The following is a 12,029-nucleotide window of genomic DNA, read 5'->3' on the forward strand; positions in this document are numbered from 1 at the left end:
GGAAGTAAAACCTAAAAACCAAAATACAGACAGTCAATGGACCTTTATTCATCGAATATTCGTGCACCATTGTTGTTATAATTGTTAAAAAAAGGCCAAATTGTATGCAAGCGTTCAGCTATGAAAAGCAAATTATGAGAGCTTTTTATTCTGACAGTTGCTAAAAGCTTTATTTCTTACAAAACTGTTGTTGTATTTATTAGATGATGCGAGTCACCACCATTTGAAGTCTTTCTTGTTCTCATTTCAAATATCTAAAACGTACAGAGGCATCTTTTATGCTACATACATAAATAAAGTAAGGTTTACATGAACATCTTTTGTTCCATTTATTTTGCTTTAGCATAATGCACTTCCTCGAACAACTATAAATAACGTTGCACGTTTCAGCTACCGCTTTATATAATAACAGCATTTAACCTTTGCCAGTGGTTAGAAACCGTAATATAGCTAATAGCATCTCTCATGATTGCATTATTTTTCATTAAGAATGGTTTTATGATATTCAACAGCTCGGAAATGACTGTTTCATCCACTCTTACATAATTAAGAAAATCATCAGCTCCTACTTTCTTAAGTAACAGAGTGTGGGTGAATTTCTTTCTTTGCGTTAGCCACTGCTTTGTCCACAGCTCTATCTCTCGGATTCTTTTTTATTCTTGTTACTCTAAAACAGCCAAGGCAAATGCCAATTTCTGTTCCTGTGTAAAACCAAAGGGGATCTCGTAAACCTCAATACACATAAGATAAAAAATCGCTGAGTGCAGTCTTTCGGGACGCGTGTAGGCTGCCACAATATAGGACGGTTCGTCGGTCGGCGAATGAATTGGTATTTTTTTTTCCTTTATTGATTTTCAGTTCCCCCCGAAGGGGGTGGGCTGGCACCAGCTTAGTACGCTGCTCTACAGCCTACAGACTTATTTTAAAAAATGGAAGAACAAAAGAAAAACAGGCGATAAAACGGTGACAAAGTGTAAAATGGCGGAAAAATGCGGAAAGTTAAAACAGAAATCAAAAGGGGTTGGCAATATTAATAAAAGACACGGCAATCAGACAAGTAACATAGTACACACACAATTAAAAAAAACACGGCGACAGTCTGATTTCTGTTCGCAAGAGATAAAGAGCACACCCAGCGACAGTATGATGGCCGTTCGCAACACTTCCCAAAAAAACACAACACAGAACACTCACTGTAAAACACTGCACGAAAATGGCGGCAAAAAGATGACACTCCCGAGCCAAAGGCAGATGGTGGCGAGGGGGGGGGGGACCTGGAGCAGGGGGAAGAACAAGGAGGGAGGAAGGGAAAAAAAACGAAAAGGGGGGGAACCAAGGAGGGAGAGGACTAATAAAGGGAGGAGGGGCAGGGCAGACGCGAGAGGGAATGAGAGAGGAGGGAAATGCAAAAGACTCAGGGGAGAGAAGGGGGCAGAGAGAGGGGAGGTGGGGAAAAAAAGAGGATGGAAGGGGGGGAGAGGGAGCCTGGGAAAAGGACAGAGGAAAGGAGGGGGAGTGAGGATCAGAGTTGATAGGAGGGATAAATGGAGGGAGAGAGGGCATCATCCGGGAGGGGGAGTTGATGGAAGCCACCTTGGGAAAGGAGATGAAGGGTGTAGAGATGGAGGGTAGGGGGACACAACAGTGAAGACGCAGGGGGTGGGGATGGGAGAGGAGAGGAGCAACCAGGGGGTGAGGGGGATCAAGGCGGCGGGAGGTGTAGAGGATGCGGATATATTCGAGGAATAGGAGCAGATGGGGGAAAGGAATGAGGTCATAGAGGATCCGCATGGGGGACGGGAGGCGTATATGGAAGGCGAGGCGGAGTGCATGACGCTCAAGGATCTGGAGGGACTTATAAAATTGGGGGGGGGGGGGGGGAGCAGATACCCAGGCAGGACTGGCATAACAGAGGATGGGAAGGATTAAGGATTTGTAGGTGTGGAGGATGGTTGAGGGGTGCAACCCCCATGTCCAGCCAGAGAGGAGTTTGAGGAGTCGGAGGCGGTTGTGGGCTTTGGATTGGATGGAGCGGAGATGAGGGATCCAGGTGAGGTGACGGTCAATGGTGAGGCCAAGGTAGGTGAGGGTGGGGGTGAGGTGGACAGGATGGGTGCACACAGTAAGGGAGAAATCCAGGAGCCGGAAGGAGCGAGTGGTATGACCTACGATGATTGCCTGGGTCTTGGAAGGATTGATTTTCAGGAGCCACTGGTTACACCATGCAGCAAAAAGGCCAAGGTGATTCTGGAGAAGGCGTTGGGACTGTTGGAGGGTAGGAGCGAGGGCGAGGAATGCGGTGTCATCAGCATATTGCAAGAGGTGTACTGGAGGGGAGGGGGGTTGGGGCATATCTGCTGTGTACAGGAGGTAGAGGAGAGGGGAGAGGACAGGGCCCTGGGGCACACCTGTAGAGGGGTAGAAGGTGTGGGAATTGGCATATGAGGGGCGGTGGGAGAGGAAGGAGGCCATCAAACGGATGTAGTTGATAGGAAGGGCGTAGGTTTGGAGTTTAAACAGGAGACCGGGAAACCAGACACGGCCGTAGGCCTTTTCGAGGTCAAGGGAGACAAAAATGGTGGAGCAATGGGAGTTAAGCTGGAGGGAGAGGAGATGAGTGAGGCGGAGGAGTTGGTCATCAGCAGAGAAGGAAGGTCGAAAGCCACATTGGGTGTCGGGGAGGAGGTGGTTTTGGCGGAGGTGGTGATGGATGCGCCAGGAAAGGATGGATTCCAAGAGATTGCTGAACACCGATGTGAGACAGATAGGACGATAGGAAGAGGCATCAGATGGAGGCTTGTTGGGTTTGGAGAACATCAGGATATGGGAGGTTTTACACAGGTCGGGATAGAAGCCAGTGGCAAGGATGACATTGTAGAGGGTGACAAGGATTGAAAGAAAGGAGGGAGGGCAGTGTTGGAGGTGGCGGTAGGTAATGCAGTCGTGGCCGGGAGCTGTGTTGCGCTTAAGTGCGGAGTGTCAGGCTGATGTCCTGTGTAGTGACAGGAGTGTTAAGTTCAGATGGTGGAGTGTGGCCCAAGTACTGGAAGCTAGGAGCAAGGGGAGGAACGGAGGTATTCGTACAGTCCATGACGTTAGGGAAGAGGGAATAATCAAAGTGGCGATCATCTGGGATGGAAAAAACATCGGAGAGGTGAGAGGCAAAGTGGTTGGCCTTCTGAGGTTGTCAGGAAAGGGACGGTCATTAAGGAGGAGAGGGTACTGGGGGGGTGGGGCGGTTCCCAGTAAGGCGGTGGAAAGCAGACCAATACTTTGGAAGAGTTTATGGGGAGCGTGGTGTTGTGTACATGTCTGGCGACAGGCACGGCGTTTCTTCGCAATAAGCAGGTTGCGGATCTGTCGTTGTAATTGCCGGTGGTGGGTAAGTGTATCCCGGTCACGAGTGCGGAGAAAAGAGCGGTAGAGGCGGCGGGACTCTCGAAGGAGAAGGACGGCCTGTGGAGGCAGGGCGGGGCGGTGAGGGTGGTTGGCTTTGGTGGGGATATGGATGGCGACGGCGTCATGAATTGGTACATGGGTAGGGACCCTTAAACGCTGTAATTGCTACGATACGTCCATCCGCGTCACCTAGGCGTAGTTTCCCTAAGTAAACTTCTTGCAGTGTACGGTTTTCCTCCAGTTCGACGTACATGTTTAAGTATGTTTTGAGGAAACTATTGCTGTGCATACAATTTATGCCACATTTGCACAGATTTGTAAGAGTGGTCCTATATTATCGCTTACACGTCTGCGGATGTTGGTGTGTTCAAGGTAAAGTTTGTGTTTTCTGCCCTGGCTTCTTTGAATTTTCTGTCTCTTTTTGCCTGTTACTTTCAGAACGTCTCACGCTTATACTTTATTTATAGGTCCATGCCCCACCGCGCACATTTTTTGACGCATGCTTATTTGCAGAATAATGCCAAAGTTTTCCCTTGGGACGATTTTTTCAATTAGTTATTTACTCACTGTAGACGTTTATGAAACAACCTTGTCCCTTGTTTCGTATTAATATTTTTCTTTTTGCCCTCTTTTGTAGATAATCTCGTGATGATGCCCCAACCGAGACTGTTTCCTTTTTGAAATACTATACACGCAATGTTCGCATTGCCTGATTGCTGACACACATCGTAAAAACAAAGCTGAGAACATGTAGTAAAATAAACGTTAAATTGTTCCAGTTACTCCCAATACTCAGTTACTAGTTAAAATACTGATTATCCTTTATGCGTTGCTGCTCTCATCAGTAAGAGTCCTTGAACTAAATATCGGTCGTTCTGTCGATTGGCCACATAAAAATTACATTGGAATCAACACTGTTGTTACAGTGAGAATGGAAACATGTCCTTTTGTACTGGGGTGTTCGTGAAATAGCCTGCAAATAGTGTTTGCCTGGACTGAATTCTAATGTACACAATAAAAATAAAATAGAAAACACTTTTGCATCCTATATTTATAATTGTGATATGTATATAATAGTTTAATATAATTCCAGTATTTCGTAATATAGTTTTCTTCTTATGTGATCGCTTCGCAAAACTCCGAAACTCGAGTGTGTGTGTGTGTGTGTGTGTGTGTGTGTGTGTGTGTGTACTGCTGCGGACTATTCACTTTTGTGATATTTGTTATTTCCATAAACTAGTTTCAAAACCTTATGAAATTGATAAGGAAGCTGGATACATAATTTCGTAACATGCTGTTGTGAATTGTCCCTGACACGTATATAAGAAATACCTTAGTGTATCACCATAACTGATAGTTAAAAGGTAATTTGAGTCGAAAAACGAATTTCTTTATTTACTGCAGCAGTAAGTAAACAAATTCGTTCTTCGTCGTTGTCATGGTGATATTTTAATGTATTTCCTCTCTCCTTGCCACATAGCTAGTTGCTAGCACCACCTCCCGAATAAGTGTAATTTCTGTATGCTCCATCCGCAGGTAAGCCTGAAAAGTCTTGGAAACCTAGTGTGGATACAAACAAATATCTCGAAATTAATTGATGGCAGTTATGTGCTTATATCCAATTAACACTGCCACACGCGTTTTTATATCTGTAACGAACATTCCTAATTTTCAAATGTGCAGCAGTATTCATTCATTAATCACCGACATCGATTTTTTATAGTTTATTGGGGAAGTGTGAACCATTGTGATCTGCTACATAGTGTTCGACATCGATTTTTTTATAGTTTTTTTATAGTTTTTTTATAGTTTTTTTATAGTTTATTGTGGAAGTGTGAACCATTGTGATCTGCTACATAGTGTTCGACATCAGATTTTTAAAAAGGCGAAGAAGTTAGGAATATCTGTATCGTTGCAGACCAGCTCATTAGAGACTGAGCATGAGATCAGTTTATTCAAGAATGGAAAAAGGAAAACAGCTGAGGGCTTTCGAAAGAAATCGTCAGAGTAATTTATAGAAAAACAGAATCGTCTATTCTGTTCGCTGCGGAGAATTCTGAACTATTTATGCACTTTTTTAATACTTCCGCTTCACACGGTTGTCTTTAATATTATCTATTAACTTCTGTCGATTTCGTATCACCGAAGGCATCATCAGACAAGTATTGACAGTCAAACTATTATTTATTCGCAAAAGATTATTTCATAATCACGGTTCGTTTTCAAGTAACGCTCCACATTCATTCAAGTTAACCCGTACACTTCGAAATAGATAGCGATTAATAAACAAGATTAAATTCTGCTGTGTGAAGTTTGCATCGTAAGAAAAATAAATAGTTCATTGTTCTACGCAACGAGAGTACAGTAGCTTTTTTTCCGGCAAGATGGTAATTGTAACACTATTCTGAATGGCCGAACTGTGATCTGAACTAAACTTCTGCCGAAAGCGTATTCACTTTCTGCTATGGAAGTGTGGGGTAGGCAGTGATGAACTAGACAGAAGTTCTCGTACAAAAGAACGTACGTCACTTGTTTTCTTTTAATAAAGTCAGCAACACGCCATGGTCCATATATTTTCCGCCAAGGCCGTCTCCAGCCAGATAGGTATATATCGCGTCACATATAGACGCAGCTGGTGGGGAATTCCTAAGGACGTCACGGTGAGTAACGGGGGTGTAATTGGAAGCAGGGCCGTGACGGCGGAGGCGCTGGGCACGCGTCTGTGTGTGCGTGAGTGTGTGTGTGTCAGTGTGGGTCCACGGCGGACGACCTACTTGCCGTCGCGAGAGTGACGCGGAGCGGGTGCCCTGTGTTGCAGACGAGGCGAGCCCCACCACTCGGCGCGGGCGCAGTTTCTCTCTGGCCATCCGGGGGAGAGCCGGCCGCAGCAGGACGAAGCCGAGACAGCTCCAGCGGCCACCAGCCGGCAGCGCACCCTCTGGAGCGAAGACTTGGACGACAGCGCGCCTCCGCGGGTGGTTTGCCGACGGCGCAGCGGGATCTCCGCGACGCTCCACCGAGCACCGCGATACCGCGGGACAACGGGACCACGCGACCACACCAGTGAAGTGCAGTGGACCCCGGATGGAGAGCCTTCCGCTGTGCTCCGTAACCGCTCCCAGGACCAGTAATCACGCTGTTTCTTTCGCGAGTAGTTAGCGACCACCGCATCTTTCCGAAGCAGCCGTGACTCTAAAGTAGCTAGTGACGAGCGCCTATCAAACGCTGTAGTCTTCCGCGACCGCGCTGTGTTTTTCACTGCACTACCTCAAAAGGCCAGTTCTCCGAAAGTGTGACAAGTATTAACTGAAGAGTGAAAGCTACTCCGCAGCTACTACTCTCTGCCTAGTGATTAATAAGTGAATATACTATTGTTGATAACTGCTACAACAGGAGTGAGTGATTCGCCATTAGAAATGGGCCTACACAAGCAGTACTTGCAAGTTGGTCGGTCAGCCAAGAACCGCCTCTTCGGTATTCCTCCTTCTGGTAAAAGAACGCCAGCTAATGGTGACACAGTCTCCCCGATTCAGATGCTTATCTCCGAGCAGGGCAAGATCAACCATGGTAAGTGCTTACACGCTATGAGGTGCTCCTTTGTATCTGTCTGTTCATTTTAGTGTATTGTCTTTCTGTGCCACCTCTTTGTCCTCTGACGGGGGTACATCTCCTGTACGGTATGGTCTGCTGTCAGTTTATTCACAAGGCGCAATACACAAACATTGAAGGAACATTAAGTGTTCGTGTCCTAGACTTGCATTGAATTCTCCCTGTTTACCAAACCTATACTGTAGGAGTTCGTGTCTTAACGTAGCATTGAAATCTCCGGATGTTATACTATGAAATGTACGGAAATACGTGTAGAGCTCAATAATTGATCTCCTCGAAGAGTATATTTGTTGTCGAATATTGTTTACAACTACGTATTGAACAATTCGATGTAGTTCTGAATGCCTAATAAATGATACGTACTCCATAAGCAACACTTAGATTTCAACGTTAGAACAAATCAAATTACGTGACTAAAGTGTTTCATATCATCTTTAGTACAGCTTCTGCGTGCTACTCGACTTCATTACGCACTAAGTTTCCTTAAATCTCTCGGAACATGATCAATATACGTAACTTGTTCCTTTAACAGATTCAACAGTTTTAAAGAAAAATTTCAGGTGCTCTTGTTGTTCAGCGTTTGTTTTACCACAAAATGAAAAGGCAGGATAGAAAATTTTACTTTCATACATTAGACAGTGTGATCATGGGGCGACCTGTAGATTGTAATCCAAAATAAATGTTTAAGTGCGATCTTGGCGCTGAAGTATTTTTCAGATTTTTCTTCTTTCAATTATTTATATCAACGACAAGGCACATTACCGAGAAGTGCATTCGGTTAATTATATCATTTGTCTTCTGACTAAATTGTATTCAAACACTTGCAGATTAATATACGTGAGTGTATGGTGTTTGTAAGTAAAACATTCACTGATTCAATATACATGCTGTTAATAAAACAGTTAACTGTACTACTGCAGGACTGTACATTGAAAACGCTAGTCCATGTTAGTAGAATAAAGACAAGTGTTATGCAACAAACATACTACCATCCCGTATGGTACATAACAATACATAACCTCTTAAGAAATGTGTATCTGCATACTCACTATAGTAGCTTTGGTGGCAATTACAATGAATCATTCCTCAACAATCTGCTGGAGAACCTGTGCTCGTTGTACACGACAAATAATAATTGTCAACCTCTGATACGTTCTTAGCAAAGTTCAGTCTCCTACGCAAAACAAGGCCAGACAAAGTCGTTTCCGGCGACCTGTTGCCGTAACTGTTAGGTGGGGGTGCTGCGGGCGGTAAAAGGAGACCTGGCATAGAGACGAGGAGGAGAAAAACAACGCGAACGGCTTTGTGGGCGTGGCCGCTGCCGGTGCATGGGATGCGGCTGGTTCGCACACAGCCCATACATAGCTGACGTCCGTGCTTTATCTTGGACCCAACTGGACATAGGACGGCTGCAGTCTTTACGCGAACTACTGGTAGGTCTGTACGCACGGTTAACAATTTATCTACAAAAATTCAGGCTATTGCTATCGACTATAGCTATAATTACTTAGCCACGTTGTTGTGTATCGCGTGAGACGATCGCGCAAAGAATCTGAAATCGTAATGTTATCCAGCTGTTTGTTGCTCCGTGTAATCACAGATCCTTTCCTCTTTTCTTTTAAACTATTCATCTGATTCAGCTCCAACAAAAATGCGAATAACAAAACTCGATGGCTGCACTGACTGATATATCCTGACAACTATAGCATTTGCCCGCAAAAGGCAAAGGTACGCAGTGAGTCTAGGTCCGGTGCATAGTTTTAATCAGCGCACACCGCACACACAACTGCAGAGTGAAATTTCATTCTGGGAACTATACTTATCAATGCATTAAGGAGCCACTGGGACGTAAAACACAGAGCCATGGCTGTTGTGAATGTTTGTGTCCTATCATCCGGTTCTCAGTGCCACAAACACACTGTACCTTAAAAGTACTGACAGACACAAATGTGTGCCGGGGTGGGACTCGCAACAGGTCCCTTGTGCTTTACTGACAGCATTACATACGTGAGGGCTCGTCGTAACTCAGATAGTAAGATCGTTGCCTGCGAAAAGGTAGGGTTTCAGATCGAATATTGAATCTGCAGTCATTTTCAGTCTGTCAGGAAGTCTCACTACAGCACACAATACGCTGAAAATTACTTTCTTAGGCTGATCGGAATTGTTTGCTGAGCGTTTTCATATAAGCAACGTCGGTCTCCGGTGTACTGATAAAGTGTAATTAGTTCAGTTTATCACAAACATCAGAGTCTGTACTGCACTGCACTGCACTGCACTCCACTCTGTTATAGAAACGTATTCTGTGAAATGTACATCGGTGAAAAAAAGCTTTGTTGGCTGATGATGATGATGATGATGATGGCAACACTGTTCACTGCACATTCTGCCCCTCCTGTAACTGCACTAGTGTGGTAAACATCTGCGAAACAAACCTAACAAACCATCGAAAATTTTGTAGGTAACGTTTGGATGTAAACTATAAATATGCATCAGTTTTATCCCCTGATCGAACTGGAAATGCGTTTGGCTCTTCTCAGAGAGAAAGATAGCTTAACTGCCAGCGCGATATGAACCAGCTAACTGCAAAACTCGTTTAGATTGCATTAAGAGGGTGGTACTCCTGATAATTCATCGTACACTGTAATTGCAATCACAAATTATTCTTTCGGTGAACAAGCAGTTTGACGGAGAAGTAATACAAATGTTAGTCTCAGAATTGGAAAGGATGACATTAAAGAAACGAACTCGTTTGATACTACTGAAAGAATCAGTCTCCTACGGCGTTACACAAACTGTTCTGCTTAGAATCCAGGTGAGATATCCGGTAAAATACGAAAAAAGTTACAGTTAAACTTCCAGATGCACATAGCCCTTATGAAATTTGGGAAACACAAAAAATAAATGTTTATTACTGTTTTATTACAGTAGTGGAAGAAGTAATATAATTGTAACTAGGAATTAAGATTACACAGGATGGCCGAGCACGAAGATAGAGTGTCACAAGCGAAGAAAAGCTTCCTTCAAACACAGAGGCTTTTACTGGTATCATATGTTGGTATGGAGCTTAGAACAGGTTCCTGAAAATGTATTCTGGACCACAAGCTAGTGAAAAGTCTGTCGGAAATCCGAAGAAGGAGAAACTCAAAACGTTCTAAGTATATTGCTATCAAATAATGTTAAAAATCAAGTGAGCAGATAAAATGTAGCACTAAAAATAATAGGAAGAAAGAAGCTTATGTAAGACGCTTACCAAGTGACAAAACAAGTTAGCAGAACATCTGCTATGGCATCAAAGAATATTTAAATTGGCACCAGAACACAGAACAGGTGGCAAAAATTGTAGGTGGAGACGAAGATTAGAAAATGTGGAAGATATCACACATGATGCTGAGTGTAGCACTTAGGCTGCGATGAAAAGATTAGTAGATGTCATAGTCAGGATCATTAAACAAGTCGAACGACTGTTGAGAAAGTGCAAACGAATACGAGAACTGTTACTAAGCGGTGTCACAGAGGATTTGCTGACAATTTGTTTACGTAAGGACATTATTTTATTTCGGTGTCGAGTGACGGGATGCAGTTACGTCCATGCAGGTCTGCTAAATCGAGGACAAAAATATAAGATACGCGGTTCCAGAAAAAACAGTTGAGTAATTTGCCACTTAGATCTATCGAAGCATGGTTTCAAAACAGTATTCTGAGGTTTTAGACATCTAGAGAGACAGTATCCTTGTATGGGAAAGCACGCCAATCTAATAGCGAACCCCTACAGCTGGTGACGCTCTCTTTCATCGGGGATAGACTGCAGTCGAGCATACTTTGTGGCAGTTCCCTGTTCAAAAATATGCGACGTAGTTGTTAAATGTAAAAAAAAACAGCAAATACCTACTTTCGCGTAATTTTAGGATAATAGTGTGAAATATTAATTGAATCTAAGATGTAACGTTTTAAATTTAGTCATCGACATCCAATTAGCTGTTTAAAACGTTACTTTTGCTTCTTATGTTATGAAATGATGAAACCAACAAATTATTGCTACCTTCAAATTTTGGAGCATTTCAATGCGATCTTTTATAACTATATAAAAACATGTAATAATTTTTAATTAAAATGTCTTTAACGTAATAAGTAAACGTAGTTCATTTAAAATTGAAGGTATGAGAAACTCACTTTTTCTCACAACAACATTAAAATGTGTTAATGGACACCCAAAACCCTAGAATACATTTTATTACTCTCATTAAGCGTTATAGAATTTTCATCAACTACTATAAATATTTATACACACGAAATGTTCAATTTTGAGATTTTTTAGCGATTTTTTGCCATCCGAACCGACCTAGTTTCATTCAGTTTACAGCTGATTTGATAAGGCTAACTAAAATAATTAGGGAATAACACCGTCGAACTAGTGTGTTAGCTAGGACACCAGACACATGATTCTCTGTACCTTGGTCACCTACAAGCTGTTTTGCTATCCGGATAAACTGAGTTTCTATACACCTAGAGGATTTCAAGGCGGGCAGTCCCGTGGATTTCGTGAAACGGGTATGACAATGGCGGCCGCCTTCAAAAGACTCGTTTCGCTGACGAGCTGACTGGTAGCAAATTACACGCTGCCACCTGTTATTTGTTCTAGCGGCGGCTGCTCGGTTCCGCTGCAAGAACGGTGACAAGGGACCGACTCGCTGGGTCGTCACAGCTTCGTCGCTCTCTGAAGGCGAAAATATGTGCATGTAAAACAAGATGTCTGATATATCAGTATCTCGGAACGACTGTCAACGTCGACTATGTAGGTTGTATTCTAGACTTGCGGTGTGGCATATTTTATTTTCTTAATTGTTCCAATTGTACGCAGGTGTAGAAACGGGGCTTTAATAAGGAACCGAATGGTGAATCACATTTGGAATGAGTCTTGCATCTTACTTAATATTATTTACAAACCTACTTGTGGCTCAGTCACATAAACATCCGACGTACTATCGTGAGAACAATTGAAGAGTGTGAATGGGGAAACGTTC

The 12,029-nt window shown here is 43.4% G+C and overlaps 1 protein-coding gene across 1 annotated transcript in view; it reads left to right on the forward strand.

The window, feature by feature from the left end:
- LOC124711840 (scavenger receptor class B member 1) overlaps positions 1-12,029 on the forward strand; it is a 413,438-nt gene that overhangs the window by 91,033 nt on the left and 310,376 nt on the right. Inside the window, exon 2 of the mRNA XM_047242064.1 lies at positions 6,218-6,966. Within this exon, the coding sequence (XP_047098020.1) occupies positions 6,816-6,966 (151 nt within the window). The 5' untranslated portion in view covers positions 6,218-6,815. The remainder of the gene's footprint in view (positions 1-6,217; positions 6,967-12,029) is intronic.

This window comes from Schistocerca piceifrons, chromosome 8, assembly GCF_021461385.2.
Source record: "Schistocerca piceifrons isolate TAMUIC-IGC-003096 chromosome 8, iqSchPice1.1, whole genome shotgun sequence".
In the NCBI taxonomy this organism is placed as follows: Eukaryota; Metazoa; Arthropoda; class Insecta; order Orthoptera; family Acrididae; genus Schistocerca; species Schistocerca piceifrons.